General features: G+C 38.8%; 1 protein-coding gene across 1 annotated transcript in view; it reads right to left on the bottom strand.

Moving 5' to 3' along the window:
* The window catches only part of HIPK3 (homeodomain interacting protein kinase 3), a 61,776-nt gene that overhangs the window by 8,278 nt on the left and 33,045 nt on the right, over positions 1-20,453 (bottom strand). The window contains exons 2-12 of the mRNA XM_010563761.1: positions 17,546-17,669; positions 13,330-13,449; positions 10,236-10,322; positions 9,214-9,398; positions 8,283-8,442; positions 7,779-7,902; positions 4,478-4,599; positions 4,184-4,308; positions 3,914-4,075; positions 2,672-2,968; positions 1,639-1,779 (exon numbers count right to left, since the gene is read on the bottom strand). Coding sequence (XP_010562063.1) covers positions 1,639-1,779; positions 2,672-2,968; positions 3,914-4,075; positions 4,184-4,308; positions 4,478-4,599; positions 7,779-7,902; positions 8,283-8,442; positions 9,214-9,398; positions 10,236-10,322; positions 13,330-13,449; positions 17,546-17,669 — 1,647 coding nt within the window. The remainder of the gene's footprint in view (positions 1-1,638; positions 1,780-2,671; positions 2,969-3,913; positions 4,076-4,183; positions 4,309-4,477; positions 4,600-7,778; positions 7,903-8,282; positions 8,443-9,213; positions 9,399-10,235; positions 10,323-13,329; positions 13,450-17,545; positions 17,670-20,453) is intronic.

Below are 20,453 nucleotides of genomic sequence, written 5' to 3'. Positions count from 1 at the left end.
GCATCCACAGAATGAGTTGGATCAATTTAGTAACTTAACAGAAAACTAATCCACCCAAAAACCTGTGTGACTGGATTAAGCGTAACACAAAGCTGCATCTTGAGTAAACTTAAAATCTTTCCCTAGTCCTAGCACTCACCAGACTATACACATCACCTCCTTAGAATATGCCTTCCCAGCCCTGGACAGTACAAAGAAGAGCAACCCACAACACCTTTCGGTGTATTCAGTGTCCAATACTGCAGAGATTTGTTCACTGAATCCGAAGAGTTCAGGCCTTACAGAATACCAAATGGATGTCAAAGTTGTTCATGCACAGGTCTTCCCCCCACCCCCGCCTTTTTTTTTTTTTTTTTTTTCTCCTGAAGGGAGAGGATTGTATTTATATAAACAGAATCATTTATATATATAAATTATCCATTAAAAGCATCATTAAGTCAGGCTGTCCAAAATTTAAAACATATAAAACTGCCTGTACAGACTAGCGGTTCCATCTCCTTGTCAATACATGCTGTGATAGACTCTTTAATTACTTTAAACAAACTTTTTTTTATTAAGACTCTAATCTTACTCATTTTGCAAAACGAAACTGCTCCAAGTCTGAATCACTCTTTTCTATAGAGAAAGCTATTCTACAGAAAGTAGGAAGTGAAATGTAGACTAAAAAGAAAAGAATTGGTCATGCTTATGGCAGCACACAGGTTGCTTAAAAAAAATGAATTGTATCCCTAGGTCACAGAATTTCTGTGAGATACTGGGTAAATCATATTAAACCAAACTTCTCACCAATACCAGCAACTCTGTATTTCCAAATGTTTCTTCATCCCCAAACTCACATCTAGGAATTTGATTTGTAGAAGTGCCAAGTACTCATAGCTGCAAGTAAACTTTCAACATATTAGTGCTGGAAGGGCAGAGATCAAAATAAGAGGAAAAGCCCCAACCAGGACATCCCAAGTCAGTGGGAGCTTCTGACTGTGTCACAGGTGCATGTCTTACGAGTGTCACACAGATATATGCTTTAGTGTCAAGCTCTCAGGTACTGTAGCAAAAATGCCTTTCATTTTCAGAGTTACATTGAATGCTTTTCTAAGAGTGAATTTTGAATAATGTGCAAAAATGAAGGCTTAAGTAGACATCAAGCAGTGAAGATAAAACTGTTTAAAAGCTGCTCATATGAACAGTGTTCACATAAGGGAAGCTTATATTCAGTAGAATAAAAAGGGCATCAATATCACTAAAGATTACAATACAAGATACACAATGTGAGAACAAGAGGGTGCAAAAATTAAAGATATTCTGGTAACTTCAAATTCGTCGCACTGTACTTTGGCCTACTTAATTTTGCAACCTTAGGAGGTTTTTGTTCTACGGGAAGTTAGTTGCATGCAATATGTTTATATTGTCTGTGTAAATATCATTCATTCAGTATTCTGAAAACTTCCAATGTAGCAAGACAGATCTGTTAGGAATGATAAAAGAATAGTCTATGCTGTGCAACTGTAGGCCAAAAAATTAATTTTTAAGTACATCATTTAGCCTCACCAGATGGCAACATAAATCTTTTGCATTTTTTAGTATCAACTGAGTCTGCTGTATACTCGGATCTTTCTTTTTGAAAAGAGCACAACTTCTTACCTGTTGGATCTCTTGCAAGGAGACGGACTAGACTGTCCCGAGGAGCTAGTACTCAGAGTGCTATCAGGACTGCTGAGAGAACACACGCGGTCGATGTTCAGGGTGTTCTGGCAGGCTTCACAGTCAAGGCTACCTTTACACCTACCACACAAAAAGAAAGTGAGCAAACATACCATCTCTCATTCATTCTTTCCATATGCCACTGACTTAGGTGTAATTATGGAATAAGAAGGGGTCAAATATTATAAAAGGTCCCTTAAATGTAAATTAATATCCAATTCCTAGTTTCTTTTACATCCATAACAGATTTTAAACCTTTTCAGTGTTCCTTTGGAAATTCTAGACTAAACATGCATTTTTTGAAACCTACTAAATGAATAAATTTTTTACTGAATCAATACTAAAACAAGTAGATGAAGAGTTTACTATGACAGTTCAGAGCTTTGAAACATTTGACAAAGTTTAGATTTAAAATACAAGTTCCTCCAGTTCAGAATCATTACAAGCAAAAATGAAGTCGAACAAACATTAAACTTTTAAGCTCTCATTTAAAATGATACATGTTTCTTCATTAGCTTTGTGAAAGAAAACTCCTTTGGGGGACCATACTCAGCATCTGCTTTTATACCCAAAAGCACACCTTTTCATACTGTTAGGGAATTATTTTTCACCCATATGTATGTAATATTATCTACTGGATGCTACTGCTAGAATGATAGCATTGATTATACAAAGCCAGAAGACTAATCCTCAACAGATAAATAGGGTTTGACAGTATTAAGAAAAAAAAAGTATGCTGGACCTGAAAGTATTCTGGTTTGAAAATGTCTAACATACACAGATTAATGAGGTACACTTTTGAAAGTATTTTTCACTTTCAAATAATATACTGCTACAGAGTTAACTTCTCAGTGAAATTTGATTAGAAGTGCACTGTTTGTCTTTTTTTAACCCAGATTCATTAAATACAGTAGCTATGCTAAGACAGCTATATTTAACTAACACCTTAATCAAAGTAAACATCGATTCTTACTCTCTCAGTGAGTGCGTTCGTCCTAGGTCATCTTCATCTGTGTCACTGCTGATGGTGATGACGCTGACTGCTGGGCTGGGGGAACCGGCAATGAAGATAGCCTGGCGCTGTTTGGTTGAAAGAGATGAATCAGGGTCCAGCCTGACCGATGCTTCACAACAGTTACTTTCCTGTCCTTCTGAGTTATGATTGTCCTGTGCTTCTATACAACTTATTCTCTTTACAGCCTTCAGGTTAAGTATCTTTGGAGATATAAAGGCTGAATTTTGGATGTTGGTATTTTGTAACACATTGCTCCTGTGAAGAAAACACACCATTTGACATTTAGTGAATCTCTACCCTCAGACCTGAACACTGGACTATTTTCAACAACAACAAAGCAAGCAGTGTAGGCTAAAACACCAATTTTCTAAACTAAGAAAAACATAAAACAGTAAACAGTCATAAATACTGGGCATAGATGACTTCAGACATTCATTTAAAAAAATCCAAACTAAGTAATATCTTGGACTGAAATTTGCAACAACACTGAATACAATACACTGAAAATCCCATTTTCTTATAAAGGAAAAAAGAAATGAAAATCCCATTTGGGCAAAAAACAAGCAAACAAAACCTGGCCAGATTTCCTGCAAAGATTCTCCCTGAAAAGAAAAGCTGGGAGCCTCAGGATGAAATTCTTGCTTAATAAAAGACTGCTGACATTGCCCTTTGTAACCCATGCTTTCCCCTTTACTGAGCGTCGCACACCTTTACAAATACTTTGTATGGCAGCGGGGCATATTTTCTTCAGCAAGCAGCTAAAGTATTTTTGGCTACCAGTGAAAGAAAGACTATTCTTAAGACGATTGTAAGGCATCCTGCAACCCTGTTATATAGTATCTTTATTTTTAGTTGTCTAAACCTGATATATCCTCACACACATAAGCTTAGGAATATCTCATTAGAGCTACCTCAATATATTCTTATACCTTCCGAAAGGCTATAAAGACAACTTTGCTGTCATGATAGGCACATACTAATCGACAGGAACTAAAACCTCTTACTATCGCGAGTATTTTTCCATTTAGTCTGTATTACCAAAATAACAATGAAGACTTAGGGCAGAAAGGACAAATTTTCCTAAAAGAAAGACTGTTTAAGTACAATTGTCACTAACAAACATGCCACTTTTACAGGCCATTCCCCTGCCTGCTGAACTACAGATACGCTATCTTCGAACGTTAGAAAGAGTCTACCAACCTGTTCTGACACAGTTTGTTCCTCTTGGTAGCTGCAGGCTGAGGCCAGACAACATGCGCGATGCCCACACTAATTGGCTGAGGGGCAGACAAGGTTATCTGATGTGTTAAAAGAGGCTGTGGTATCATTGAATTGTAATGGGTGCCCTGGGTAATCATCTTCCTGAGGAAAAGTAAAGGAAGTCTTAAATTGCAAGTCATTTGCATCAGCATCCATAGATCTTGTTAAATCAAAGCCATTAGGGTACTGCACAAAAATATGTGGACTTACCCCCAGTCTCCAAGCCTCTGTGGGCCAGCCACAGGATCAGAGGCCAGAGATGTAGCAGGAGCTGCCACTGGTGCTACTTGCTGCCATGCAGGAACCAGTATTTGCTGGGTCTGATTTGACCACGTCTGTGGTGAAGCAGAGAAGATTTCATGACACAGGCAATGACTGAATTTACATTAGCCGCTTGTAGTTCAGCACAAAACAGAAGAGGGACTGCAACAGAACTCTACAGGGCAAAAATACTTAGTAACTAATAATAAAACAAAGAAGATTTTCACTTTAAAGTAAGCTAACCTGAGAAAGGATTCCTGCTCGAATCTGTAGCGGCTGAATTGTGTGGGCTTGGGTCACCAACGGAACAGCATTATCCACCCTCAGGGAGAAACTGGTGGGTTTACTATGGTTTGTAGGAATTCCTATCAGGGAGAAAAACACATACCCAAGCTTTAAGCAAAACACCAGCCTTGCATATATTTTCTGATAACATTTTACTATTTTTTCTTCTTGTGTTTATGATCCAATTCCATAATTTAGACTTTCAAGCCAAATCAGCACCTAAAACATTTTTGTGCTGTTACTTATCCGCACAAATATTTGATGTTGTCATTTCCAGAAAGAACTGCCAATAGCTACTATTTGGAAACAGACTACTAGAAAGTGGAATGACTTTGGCAGAAAGTTCTGCAAAGCTAAGCATTTACTCTTTATCACAAATTGCATCACAAGTATTTGAAAGGAAGCAGACAAAAGCAAGCAGAACTGAATTTCAAAGCTTCTCTCAACTGACTCCTGCACATCTCATGCTCTGTATTTCCAGCCAGCTGAAACCCATTCCTCTAAGCTTTTATAGCCACATGTATAATGCCCCTATCTGTTACCATCAGTTTTGTGGGAGACAATGTAAAATTTTCTGTGTATGCCATCAAAAATTTGCAGTAGAATCCATAATCCTATTTCTCCCTTCGTCAAAATAATGCAAACTGTAGCACTGTTGAAATATTACCACGAGACCATAGTAGGAAAAAGATGCATCTCATGCTCTGTATAGATTTCTTTATTGTCACAAGAAACTAACAGATGTACAGCAATGCTGCAACGTTTACTAATAATAATGATTTTTGACATAATAATGTTAAACTAAAATGAAAGAGAAGTTTTTTTCAACAGATATTGCAACAGAATAGCTATGCTAGAAGAAAATCCTGGCTAGGCAAATATACTAATTTCACCTTCTAACAGCACTTTGTGTTTTGTGCTTTAGTCAAAGACTAAGCAATGGGCGTTTGGAGGTATTTACTAAAGAACTACTAAACTAAAGATTAAAAGTCGTTCGTTTTCTTTTAAAATCTTTACAATAAAGTATGAAAGAAAATCTTCATCTGATGTAATTCTCTCATGTCACAACACAATACTAAGTTATAACCATGCAGTCCAAAGCTTTTAATTTTGAAATGCTGTTGACTAATTTTTTCCACACAGTCATCCAGGACAGCTTAGCTTAACTTAACTTAACTCTGACAGAAGTAGTGAGCTTTAGCACTTCAGATATTTGACAGAGAGCCAAGCAGGGAAACCTTGAAGCAGTGCCAGATACCATTAATATCCCCTTCCCTCCGTGCCAGCAACTCAACTTGTCACCTATGTGATTAAAACAATATATTTCCTTTATTCAAGCTGTAGCAGAATTTAAACTTGGAAATTTATCATCATACTAAGAATACAGTATACAGGTCACAGATAAAGTATTTGCCTGTACTGTTTCCTTTTCTATAATCATTTTATTCATCTGGGTATAATGAAACCAGGAGGGTTTTTAAATTATGGAATATGTCATTGTATAAAGCATATATACAATTTCAGTAAGAAATTACTTAGCCATACTAAGTGCACAGAAGGAAATCTGTATGAAGTTATGCATTTAGCTCATACAGCCTGAGACACTCTGCACGATGAATACTCGGAGCTCTCCTGAGTTTCTGGAACCCAAGATAGATGCAGCAGCCACAAATAACATTGCTGATAAAGTCTGCTGTATCTGTCTTTATCTAAAGAGATAAAGACTTCCTGGGCTCTAAGTTTAGGTTAAAAGTGTTTGGGGTTTTTTTTCCAGAGTGAATCTAGTGTGATTCCTAGAACGTCAAAATGCAGAGGGAGAACTAAGGAGGAGTTTGAAAGTCATCCTTAAAAATCCTACTTCCTATAAACTCCATCATTTCAAGATCTGATCTCAACATGAAGCTGAACATCACCAAGACAGATAAATTGCATCTTTGGAAATGAAGACTATAATCAAGCTAACTTAATAAGCAAACAATATAAACTACCTTTCCTTCTCCATAAATGACTATTACTAGGATAAGAAAGGCTGTTTTTCATCAGCTCTGCTTTGATCAGCCCATTATAAAGAGAAAAAACAAGTTTTGCTCGATATGTTCTGAGATCTAAATGAGGATTTAAAGACTCCTCCAAAAAAATAAGACCTACATTTACATGATGCAAATGCATTTGTTTAGGGAAACAGAAGTCAACTGCATTACCATGTGTCCTTCTAGAGATGCTTATGCTTATTTGGTCGTTTTCTACACTGCAGAAATAGTTCTCTGCTAGCATTTCCACCTCACAGTCTTCCAAATGTTTCTGAGAACTGAACCCTCAGCCAATTATTTCTTTCAATAAATACAAAATTGTAGGCTTAAATCAATCTTATCCTTTGTAATACAAGAGAGTTCAGCCAAGCTGCCCTTTCCTCCTCACAGCACAATGCAATAAAAATTCTCAAAGATTTAGTTATGTGGTTTTCAGCCATCAGAAAGCTGCAGCAGCTCTATCTAGCTGTCCTGGTTCACCATAACAGTAGGACAGTAAATGTGACACTGTTTACATAGGGCAGCTACACCCTTAAAAGAAGCCCCAAGTTTCCAGATGTTTTCTTAAACATTCATTTGGAAGTCCAATTAAAAAAAAGCAACTTTATTATCCAGACAGATTTCTCACAAGTGTTATATTTTCTTATCTTTATCCCTAGAATACCCTAGGGATGTAGTCGGGGGTGCGGCAGGGAAGGAAAAAAAAAAAAAAAAAAAAAAAAAAAAAAAAAAAAAGAAAAAAAAACCAAAAAACCACAACCCCAAAACCACAACCAAACCAACAAACAAAAAAACCCCAACACACAACACCACCAAAAAAGAAACAAAACACTGCACCACCAAAGAATACACCACAACACTGATACTCCCTTCATCTTTCTTGTTTCCTCTCAGATTTTATTTCAGAATACCCTCCTTTCTTGCTTCAGCTTTCACATTGTGTCCCTCTATTTTATCCAAGTTATATATATGTATACATATACGTATGTATGTGTGTGGTATGTGAAGATGGGGGCTCTGGATTGCTTAAAACATTTTCTGCACATTCTGATTTGCTGTTTCTTTATGAAAGGTGCAATGTATCTGGATCTGACTCACATGCTAATTTTTTTATGACATAATTAAGTTCTTTATAGCTTAAGTGGATAGCATGGAAAACTCAAATACTGCTAACAGACAGACAGTAATGCTCATATTTTAGGAGCTGTAACAATTACAGTTAAACATACCTTGAATAGTTGGTGGACATATAATCAACGCCTGTTGGAAAACATCACTGCAACCAAACTGAGCAGTTCCTGCCTGCAGTGGTATCCCTTGGTGCAAAACTGAATGGGCAGATGCAGTTAATGCCTATGGGAACAGATTCAATAGAGGTAACATTATAACTGTGAATCTAAATCTCTCACACAAGTGCCCCCACCAACTAAAATAACTTAAAAAAATTAAACTTTCAAATACATTTCACAGGCAGTGATCCCATTTGGCCACTGGAGGGCACTCTAATACAGCACTGCTTTGCTACAGCAATCCCAGTTTGTAACTTAATTTTGAAACACACTGAATTCTAAATGTTTAAGTGTTTAAGAAAACACTAGGAAAAAATGAGAGTTAAAGACAGAATATTTTGTCACTTAACAGGTGTACTTTTTTCAATTATGAAATTAATTAGAGAAACTGCATTAACTGAATTTATAATTAAAAAAAAAAAAAAAAAAAGAAGATGTTTTTACCTGACTTCTTACTGGACCAATTTTGGTAAAGCTCGCAGTCAGATTAGCTGCACTGCCTGAGGCAACTGGTCTCATAAGCGATGTTTTATTGCGATTACTTAAGTCATACAAATTTGATCTGCATTTGCAAATATCCATGATATGAAAACAGGACTTCACTCTATCAAAACCAGAAAATAAGTTGCTTTAATTAGAATTTCATGTTGTTAAATGTATAAACAATTTCCCAGAACAAGGGAGAAAAAAATAGTTCAAAGCCCACATTTCCCAGTTTCACAGAATGGCATCATACACAGAAGTAGAAAAACAGAAATGCTGCTATTACTGCGTTCAAGTCAAGCCTTTATAATGCATATTTTAAAATCAAGAAAAATACTGCTATTTCCTGCTCCTTGCATCTAACACCATTTTCTACAACTGCATACAAACAGGAAGGATAGTAAACTAAACGGATGGAAAGCTCTTTATTTCATTAAAATGCTTGTACTTTAGGAAATCCACAGTGAAATACACAATTCCAGAACTGCAAGAAAATTTTCGATATATTCCACCACATTAACCAATGCATAAAAGGAGGTATCTGAGACATTCCTCTCAAGAGGAAATGCCTACCCGAGCTCTCAATGACTCTTCATACTTCCAAAAATCAAGCCCAAGTTTCTGCAGTGTTGGAATTTTAACAACCAGACATAAAAATGGTAGCTTAGAAATCTCTTGCTCTAAATGTTACGTTTCAGAAAAAAACATAGTTATTCAAACAATCTCCTTGACCAAGTAGATGTATCTAACATTTCAAGCACCTGAAAGAATTCTCCAAGACGTTACAAAAATAACAAAAGATTTTCTCTCTGGTAGCACAAGAAACAACACTATTATACACATGAATCACTACTGCGGAGATTTAAAAAAATAATTTTTGTGTGTTACATACTGGTTGCTATGAGGAAAATCAAGGAGGTGCTTCATGGTAACAAAAGAATGGTTCAGGGTCTCAGCTGGAGTGATTCTTAAATCAGCGTCGATAAGCAACATTTTCTTCAACAGACTGACAAATTCCCTCCTATCTGCCTTCTCTGCCAACAGGTCACTTCCTTCCAAATCCATCACCATGTTCACCTGGCATTGAACAAAACAATCAGATAGAAGATTTGCATATTAGTTTAACTCTTTCTGTTATTGCTTTCTGCTGTAAAATACTAATATTAAATTGTTTTATCATGTAGGGCACAGTGAATTTGCTAGTTTTTCCCACTATGGTTGGCTCAGAATTGGTGACTTTTTTTCTGCACGCACACTAGTTCCCTTGCACCCTTCCCCAGCTAAAAACCCCTGAAGTCTGGGACTTGGAATTTAAGAAGTAAGATTTGGGATGAAGATCTTTATATGGTCTAACCTAAACTACAATGGTAATCTTCAGAAAACAAATTTCAAACATGTATTAATGCCAATCTTGCAAAAAGATCTCATTCTCTTTTCAGGATATGGAGGAGAATGAAAAATTTCCTATTGTTATTGACTAGAGTTATAAAGCTAAAGAAAAGTGAGGAAACAGTTAAGTTTTTTTTTAAAAAAGGGAAAAAAATGAATTCTAAGATAGCAGACTTATACTGGAAATTATATAGTTAAGATAGGAGGATCCATGTGTTCTTTTTTTAGCCAGAATGGCAGATAAGATCAAGAGAAAGTATACATTATACCTAAAATGAAAGGGTTCCCCCACGACAAGGGCAAGTACCATTGTTTAACACAAGCAATGACAAAGGAAGATCTTTCCAAAGGGCTGACATAGCTAGACATTTTCCTCAGAGTAACATATACAGAGAAGAATGGGTATGACTGATATACAATAAGTAATATTCTAAAGGCTCTTTATTTCAAAACCAGTAAAATGTTTTAAAGTCACCATTCATTCCACACATTCCTTCTGCAAAGGAAGAATGCTTTAATACTCACGTGCACTATATCATCCAAACTGTTGAAAATATACTTTCTGGCCTCTTTAGACTTCATACCTGTCTCTGCCTCGTGCTCTTCCAATGTCTCAAAAAAGAAAAGGAAAGCTGAGTTTAGAAGTTGACAATAAAGGTCACACATAACTACAAAGAAACTTTACATATTTATTGACCTAAAAAACCTGTTTTAAAAACAAAAATTACTATTTCAATTGTGTATTTGTATGCTGCTTTGCCGACTATTTTCATTCTCTAAATCAAAATACTAAACCTACTAGATTTCACATCTGACTGATCACAGCACTGGATTACAGTAGATGGTTTGTAAATCACATAGGAAGTGCTGAAAGCCTAGCAAGAAGTTGTTTAATGAAACTCTGTCATGTGCTTATATTTTTATATATCACGGGTTTTCTATTACTTGTATTTTACCCGTTTACTCAAACTCAGACCTTTAACTCCAAACAGCAGTAACATCAAATCACTGTAAAAAAATAAAACAAAACCCAGGCAGACTCTGTTCAATTTCTCTTTGCTTTCTCTTTTTTGTTACTTTTATACTTTCATTCCTCCACAACAGTTGGTGTAAGTATTTTAAATATTGAAGTATGAAACAAACAATTAAATCCTAAAGAATGATTGCCATCACCCATCAGCAATTTATGAGCTGGAATACAGTTTTCTGTTACAATTTTCCTCCTTCAACACAGACAGCACCAGTAGGCTGGTGTTGCAAGAGGCAAGGCAGTACTGGAGGGAAAAAAAAAATTTAACATACAGATTACAGAAAAGTTTCCAAAATTAACTTTGACAAAAGCTGCGAGTAATGACCAATGGTCCACACCAAAACTCCTTTCTTCCCTCAAAATAGCATTTAGTCTGATGCAAGAGAAGTAACCCCTGCAAGGTAACAGCTTCTGAAAATGCGGAGGACTGTTCGCACCAAGAACTCGTTTAAGTTCTCCGATACGGAGAAGCCAGATGTAAACTGTCACCTAACGATCAACTGCCTAAAAAACCAGAATACTGGAATAATCAGGAGGGTGTAATTGGAGAATCCTTACATAACCCAACCCCGCAGCGTTACCAGCCCGGCCGCTCGGCCCAGCGCGCCGGGGGTTTACCAAGTTACTGCGGAGAGTTACGCAACCTGTGCTCTGGGCTCCTCAGCTGTTTGTTACTGCAGAAGTTTTATGTCAACTGTAACTGTTTCCTGACTCCCCGAGTCCTCCGTAAAGTCAGTGAAGCTGCATCATGAAGCAATACAATTTAAAAAAAAAATACTGTATGGGGTCTGCGTGACAAGGGTTTGGTAGCAGGGGAGCTGCAGGGGTGGTTTCTGTGAGAAGCTGCTGGAAGCTTCCCCCGTGTCCGACAGAGCCAATGCCAGCCGGCTCCAAGACGGACCCGCCGCTGGCCAAGGCCGAGCCCATCAGTGATGGTTGTAGTGCCACTGGGAGAACAGATTTAAGAAGGGGGGGGTTGAAACCCTGTGCAACAGAAACTGCAGCTGAAGAGAGGAGTGAGAATATGTGAGAGGAAGAACTGTGCAGCCCCCCAGGTCAGTGCAGAAGGAGGGGAGGAGATGCTCCAGGCGCCGGAGCAGAGATTCCCCTGCAGCCCGTGGGGAAGACCACGGTGAGGCAGGCTGTCCCCCTGCAGTCCTTGGAGGTCCACAGGGGAGCAGATCTCCACCTGCAGCCCGGGGAGGACCCCACGCCGGAGCAGGGGGATGCCCGAAGGAGGCTGTGACCCCGTGGGAACCCCGCGCTGGAGCAGGCTCCTGGCAGGACCTGCAAACCCGTGGAGAGAGGAGCCCACATTGGAGCAGGTTTGCTGGCAGGACTTGTGACCCCGCGGGGGACCCACGCTGGAGCAGGCTGTGCCTGAAGGACTGCAGCCCGTGGAAGGGACCCACGCTGGAGCAGTTTGTGAAGAACTGCAGCCCATGGGAAGGACTCACACTGGAGAAGTTCATGGAGGACTGTCTCTTGTGGGGGGGACCCCACGCTGGAGCAGGGGAAGAGTGTGAGGAGTCCTGCCCCTGAGGAGGAAGGAGCAGCAGAGACAATGTGCGATGAACTGACCCCAACCCCCATTCCCTGATCCCCTGTGCTGCTGGGGGGAAGGAGGTAGAGAATTCAGGAGTAAAATTGAGCCCAAGAAGAAGGGAGGGGTGGGGGAAGGCGTTTTAAGATATGGTTTTCTTTCTCATTATCCTAGTCTGATTTGATTGGTAATAAATTAATCCAATTTCTCCAAGTCGAGTCTGTTTTGCCTGTGACGGTAATTGGTGAGTGATCCCTCCCTGTCCTTACCTCAACCCACGAGCCTTTTGTTACATATTCTCCCCCCATCCAGATGAGGAGGGGGAGTGATAGAGTAGCTGCGTGGTGCTTGGTTGCTGGCTGGGGTTAAACCATGACAAATATATATATTTGCATAGGAAGTTAAAGCTCTGTTTATGGCCACCGTGCAATAATGTTGCTTAGAGAGAAGCAAGGTATGCAGACCATAAAAGTACATTTTTTTAATTTCATCTGCTTTCATTGTATTGCAGCTTTCAGCCAAAGACTGTTTTAGCAGGAGGTCTGAAGGAAATAAGCTGTAAGTAGTCATGTTGTTTCTTAATCTCCTTTTTGTCCTAGGAACTTCTGATCCTGAAGCCAGTTTTGAACAAATTTTGACTGAGCAGTTCAGGCCTCAGAGACAAATTCTTTCAAGTGAAATGAAAAGTAGTAACAGAGCAAGAAAAAAAAAACCAAACTAAACCAACCAAACAAAAACCCCACCCATTTAGTACCTCTGGAGATAGGACGCTTAATTTGAAGTCTCCGCCTGGCAGCCATGCACTGGCCACCGCACAGCCTGGCAGCTGCACCAGACCTGCCTCTGGGCCAGCCAGCAGGAGGAACCGTGGGCAAGAGCTTCAAGGACTGGTTTTGGGAAATGGGAAAAATGTAAGGGATACAGACAGGGACTGATAAACACAGAAGACGCAGAAGGGACCTAACACTATTGTAGTAAATCTTGGCCTCTCTAGTTTCTCTGCTCACAAAATAATGTGCTGTTTTCTGTTACATTATACTGTTTACCTTTAATCTCCAACTAGAATATGGTGCATCCGTTTCTCTACAGAAAAATCTTGCAGTTTTCGTTCCCATGCTTAACAACTGCTCTCCTGGCAAACCTTGAGTCTGTGAAATATAACGAATCTGAGGAAGAAAAAAAAAACAAACCATGGGAAATAGTTTACCTCTGATTTTCAAAATCTGATCCACACAATTAAAAACTTTCATTTTGCCATTTTCTAAATGAAATGACACCACCCTCAGAGCACTGTACTTTGACAACTACATCTTACATAAGGGAGAAACCTAACACGGAGTGCTTGATACTGCTCTCTCTGTCTCTCAGAGAAAGCCATACATAAACAAACCTCTGAAGTGACCTATATAAGGAAGCTTTTAAAGTTCAGCTACAGAAATGAGGAGCTGGAGAGAGTGGCTGTCATAACCTCCTCAACCTATTAAAATCCTAAATGTAGTATTTTCATTCTAAACGGGAACATTAGTAGGAGTGCTTTGCTTGCGTACAGAAGTTTGATGAGTTTTTTTGCACACTCTCATTATACAACTTGATACAAATCCTTCCCGTTTGCTGCTTGCAGTGTATCGGTCTTTTACACATCTGACACACCTGCATTTCAAGAAAATGTTCCACTTGGAAAGGGAGTGTGTGCACAACCTCAGCATCCAGCAAAAGGCACTGTCCTCGTCTGAGAAAATCTGCTACTGAATGCAATGGGAATGGACTAGCTTTATGCCTGAAATGGTCAGATGCTCTTTTCCATTGAAATGATCAACATGCATTTATTTCAGAAGATGATTAACTATGCATTTTGCATTACCTTTCTTACAGTTGATGATCAAAGTATTACATAAAATAGTTAAGATTCAAGGCTTCGACAGAAATTTGTTGAAACAACATGGTATGGTGTGTTTTAACTACTGCGCATGCAATGTTAACTCACTGTACAAGGGGGGAGTTAGCCCAGAAGCAATACTTCTTTAAAAACTAAAAAAACATCCTCAAGAAAGATGAGTTGAAATAATAATTGGCAATAATTGAAAACTGAGCTTGTTGCAGGTCGGGATGGAGGGAATATGGATTCCAGCAGCCAGGGCTGAAGGTCCGAGAGGAGCGAGGGCTGAAGGGCGTTGGGCAGGGTCCCACACCACACACCTCCACAGAGGGGCTGCTGGTGTGGGCCAGCCCCTGGAAAAGGTGGAGCAGCCAGGGAATAAGAGAGAATGGAAGAAAGGGAAAAATAAAATCAGAGAGCAGTGAAATACACCAAACCGGAAACTGAGATATGAAAAGATGAATTCAATGGAAGACAGAGGACTTGAGAGGTAGCCGCACCTGAGAGGAGGAAAACTGATGGGCAGTAGAGAGGAAAGGTACACACGAGACTTCTGCTGAAAAACAAGTGACAGACCAAAGCTGGGAGGAACTAAACGCAATGCTGTCAACTTTCGGTATTTGGTATCCTCCATAATTGCCTACATCAGGGAGTAAAGAGAATCGCACTCTGACTAGGAACGTTTCTAGATCATTCAGTTGTTTTCTAAGCACATTATAATGTCTTAGAAATTAGGGGTGGAAAGACAATACATTGAAGTGCAATTGAAAAATTTAGCCGTTAAGCACCTGTGCCTGTTTTCAATGAGTGTTAAAGCTCAGAAGACACTGCTATTTTCCACTGAGAAGTACAGCTGTTACTAGTTATAATCACAAATGAATATAATAACTAAGAGCTTCTTTTCAAGGGATAGCATGTTGGTTGCCACATACCAAGAGGACAGGGGGAAATGCAGCACAAAGCCCTTGCCTGTTCATTTACTTGGTGACACACACCACGTAGCAGGAGGAAGGGAATTTCCCTGCAAGCCATCTTCTACAACTGCTGTACTCATGTACACTGAGGAAAACCCTGAAACAGATTTCTCTGAAGCAAGTTTTGCAGACCTGCTTGAGGTCAATGACAAGCCTGACTGAAGTAAAGTAATTCCTGCTGGGGCAGAGGAGTTTACAGCTCCTTTTCCACCATGACTTCCTCAACATGAGGATCAGACAAGTTGTTAGATGAGTTATTAACCGATGCTTCCAGCAAACTCGAATGATACTTCTGTCTTTAACTAAATGTCTTTTAAACTCAGTATTCACTTGTATAGCAAGCAGAAAATCTTATGGGCATCAAGATTAACCCCTAACCCATGTAGGCCTTCACATGAAGGAAGCATCTTGGAAGGTAGCTGTCATTGGTGACAGCTGTCCAGCAGTATCTAGTGGTTGAGCCATGTTGGCCTGCAACGGCAAGAAACAAATGACAGGAATATGCTGTCATAAGGATCTGGCTCTCTAAAACTGAGAAAAGATGAGGCAATGAGCTCGATGAAGGTAGGCACCCTGTGCACCGTACTAAACTGCCTTCATCTGCCTGGGTTTCATACACGACAAGATGGCTGCAGTGCAGCAGGGGAAAGAAGGTCTTTTCGTTTCAAATGAGACTCTGTACTATTCTGAAAAAACATCCTCACAATCATGAGATTGAGCTTTATGCTGTTACTGCTCTCTGCACAAAAGTGAGAGGCTCACAACTACGTAAGCCCATTGACACACGTTAATTAACAGTCTGGGCTGCTGCCATTATGACGAATCACAAGTTAATTTGAGGAAAGAATCAGGACACAGGCACATTTTCCACCATTCAAACCCCTACCTTCATCCTAAGTGACTGAAGATGTGGTCCAAAGCCACGTTCCACATCCAGAAGCAGCATTTGCCTACATGTGTGATCATGCTCAGAAGATCATGAACTGGGTTTACAGGTCATTCCTCACCCACAGCAGCATCCCTTTTAAGAGCTATTTACAGCAATATGGGGCTCAAAAGTGGAAATAATCCCAGCAATTACATATTTTGGCCCCTTTTTTTCTTTTTTTTTGAAAGTCCAGATCTTCTCCTGCAGTTTCTTTCAAAATAAGGTAAATAAATTTGCAAAGTTCTTGGAAATTTTTGAGACAGTATTACAGATTCTTTCCAAAATACAAATGCCTTCACTTTGTCCTTAAAGAGCATAGTGAATTATATGGTTGTTAGTTGTTTCCTCTTTTATTCTCCGTTTCAGCAGCAATACCCTGCACAAAGGTCTTCTAAATGCATCAAAGCATCAACCCATGTTCCACTCATAGTTCACTTCCTACCCATGAAACACTGAATTTTGTGTAAATGAAGTAAACTGAAATATGAAACGTTACCAAAATCAACACAAAATCAATATATCCCCTGACAGTGGTTTTAACAAATGAATTTTTAGAAAAGTAGGTCTGATCTGTAAGCACAGGGAGCCAAAAGCCCACTACGTGCAAGATCAGGATTTGAATAACCTAAAACCCATGCTGGAGGAACTGACCCTAAACTGAATGTTGAATCAAAGATCCAGAAGTTGGTAAGAAGTCAGTGCTGTTACATCTGGGATTTTCAGGACATTTCTTCACTTTCAAAGTTCAAAACCAGGCGGGGATATCAGAACGCTGATTACCTTCCTTCCAAATTCCCACATTATGCTAGAAAATTAAAGACTTCTCTCTCTTAAGTGTTTTAAATAGAAAATGTTCTATATCTTTCATTAGAAACAACTTGGTTTTTTTAAGTCAGCTCACTAATGTCAATGGTGTCAACAGGTGAAAACTCCAACAAAGCAAGGCACAGCTTCAACAGCTTCAAGCTTTACCATTGCATATATACAGTATTATTGCAACAGTTGATTCTCGTTCCTCGTGAAGTATAGGCTCTCTAATGTTTGAGCTATGTTGGATTTCCAGAAAGCATCAGAAAGTATTCAGAAGACAACTAATCCTGACATCTGAACAGACATTCCAGAGTCAACCCTGTTCGTGGCAAGTGAAAGAGGGATTACAATGCAATGACGGTGGCCACAAACTTTGGTTTCCATCAGAAAAAGCAGCTTCAATACTAACATTTATTTTGTAAGATAGGAAAAAAAGAAGAAAAATAAAAGGACAAATTGAAATTTAAGTCAGAAAAGCAGCACAATATACAGTTCAGTCTAGAAACAGGATTTATGTTTCTAGGACAATCAAGACTAAATTAAAAGCATTGAACAGACTTGAAGCAATACTACTTAATAGGGAATATTATTAACATTTGAAATCCTGGATTTAATGATCTGAAATTCTTAAGTTGCAGAAAGTGTGCATACGCTTGTGAAATTTATTCTACTACCTGGTCATATTCCAGTGCTCCTGGGTACAGTGGCCATCCAAGAAACAGCTCTGCAATCACACACCCTAACGACCACATGTCTATGGCTTCACAAAACGGCAATCCCAGTATGATCTCTGGTGCTCTGCAAATTAAACATGGTTACTGAATTTTTTCCTTGGGGGAAAAAAGGTAATTCAACAATCCAACATGACAAGAAAACCCAAAATCTGTTATTTGAAAACACAGGCTAATTATTTCAATAAAATCATAGCATCAGAAATTGCATTTTTCTTTATCTAGATAATCCATAGTAAAAATTTTGCAGCTCTGAGATGTTTTTTTCCTACAAGTATCAGTTTGCTAAGTACATGAAAATAATTTATATGCCTGAAAAGCAGAATGTCACTGATTCAACACTTTTGCCTTTCCTCTAGCATGTCCCAAATGACTTGCCCACTGATTATCATATGCCTGTAACTACATTCTAAACAAAATACGGTCATTTATGTCAAAAACAAACAAACAAAAAGTTTTATCTGAAAATCCACTTGCACGCTTCCCAACTGGATAGTACACTTAAAGCTATTTAAAATATCAATTTAATTACATAACTGCAAATCCCTTAATGCACTCTAATCAGTTCAATGTGATCAATTTTTAAATTACTTAAATGAAAACAGTGCACTTGCTAGAGACCAGGTCTTATTTTTCACCTAAACCAAATGTGAATTATTTAACCAACAGTATCTGAATTTATTTCTGTACTCAAGAACCAGAAAAATTGGTATTGACACAGCTGCTAAAGGGGCTTTTAACATTTCTGTTCACGTGGAACAGAACTCAAGTATTTCAGAGATACTCATTTTAATTGCATTTGTTCTTTTTAAACCTTCCCTCCCAGTTCATTCAAGCTATTAACAAAAGGGAAAAGAATTGAAATGTATCTGCGTGCTAATATAGAAAGATGGCTGGAGACATAAAGTATTATTTAAAGCATCACAGTATAAAGTGATTTACTTTTAAAACAATCTATTGTTAGCTTAACATGTCACAGAACAGTAGGAAGGTGGTTAAAACTAACAGGGTAATTCCCATCGTAGCTGGGCAGAACAGTAGCATTCAACTGACCAGGTAACACGCTGGTGGGGAAAAATGGGATTTCTCACCGTGTAAAAGTTTAAAAATCTTACACTTCAGCACATGCTGGTGTATCATATTGACATTCCATATACGAAACAGAATCTCTGACCATAGAAAATTCCTACATATCTCATTTATCTTCTCCTCTGACATTTACCTTTATCAAAATATTCTTTAACTCACCAAAATATACTGGACTGGGAACAAATTCCTATTTTCATGCTACACTGGGACAGAGAAGCTATTTTGTAGTACACAGTAGACTAAGAGCTGAAGCATCTCCATCCCTTTTCACGAGTAGTTGGCAGAAGCTGTACGCAGACATACTCGAAGCTCCGAGGATGCACGTTCACCACCCGGGAAGGACTCCGGACGCTCTGCCCTATCCCTGACCAGTGAAACCACCCAGGCTTCTGCTACGGGGAAAATCCGAGACTTTCCACAGATAAGAAAGTCTACAGGACAGGATATTCTGTTAAATATTTATGCACTTTCCGTTCACGCCAGCGCTTCAGTTCTTTCAGTCCTTGTCACAAACTGTTTCAGATGTGATTATATGAAGGATAAATCTTGTCACACAGGCAGTGAAACTGGAGAGGCTCAGTTTTCCACTGCCTTCAAAGATTAGATTACAATAAACTTCTAGGGATCAAACATAACATATTTTTGTAATGCCGGATCATGACACTGCAGTAAGTATTAGCTAGTTTCGTTATCTGAGAAATAAATTTAATATATCTAGATGCCACAAGACTAGAAATAGCCATAAGAAGCGTCTGCCTTCAGCCGCTGGCTGGGTGCCAGCCTGCATACGGTTGTTCCAGATCTCTGTTAAAATATACTTCCTTTTGTTGTATTATGTTACAGCCCTGAATAGTTAATGAATATACACAGAGCCTATGGATATAGGGGCTTTAACAAATGCTTCTGCTAAAATAAGCTCTTTAAAACCTCTTACATTTACTCAACGGTTAATATGTGCACCATATAAAAATAGCCACAGTCCGTCAGTCTGTCGCTCCTTTCTTTTGAGGGACAGGATTGCAAATAAAAGAAGGATATGGGTAGATATGATGACCAAAAAAAAAAAAACAAAAACATTTACTGTATTTCGCAATATAGTAATATGTTAGTTTTTCATGGCTACCAAGTAGTTCTACAATACCAACAAAAGTGCTAACAAGACTAAGGAAAAGGGACGTACTTAAGGAGAGGCAAGACTGGTGTTCCTCACTTCCCAACACCTTGACCTACCATCCAGAAAGGAAGAGGAAATAAATGTGCTCCCAAACGGGGCTACCCGCACCTCACTACAATCCAGTGAGCCAAAATCATTTTCAGGCTAGCTTGAAGTAAGGAAGATGTAGAGCTGCTTCTCCACAGACATTTCAAATTCACTGTTTTTCAGGTTCAACATCTCCTACTATGGCTTCATGCCGGTCCTTAAAATGGAGCAACTCTCCCACAGCAGACAAAGCTACAAGAGAACTTGTATTGGGTTTGATTATATTTAGATTGGTTTTAACCAGCTCAAATATTTCTGATAGAGGAAAACAGTTTGTTAATGGTGTGCTCAAAAGCACCTTTTTTTTTTTTCCCCTCTCTCCTTCTTTTAAACTTCCCGCTAAAATCCATTTGGACAATTGGAGAGGAAAGGGTTAAAGAGGAGGGAATCATTCTTCAATTTTTTTTTTTTTTTAAGATGATCCACAGGTTTTTTTTTTCATGTAAGAAATATTTTTACATATAGCTTAGAAGGAAGGTATTCCCTCTCATAACTACAGCC

Source organism: Haliaeetus leucocephalus, unplaced genomic scaffold (assembly GCF_000737465.1).
Source record: "Haliaeetus leucocephalus isolate CR32 unplaced genomic scaffold, Haliaeetus_leucocephalus-4.0 Scaffold173, whole genome shotgun sequence".
Taxonomy (NCBI): Eukaryota; Metazoa; Chordata; class Aves; order Accipitriformes; family Accipitridae; genus Haliaeetus; species Haliaeetus leucocephalus.
The sequence above is the reverse complement of the archived record's forward strand: the minus strand, read 5'-3'. Positions and strand labels throughout refer to the sequence as shown.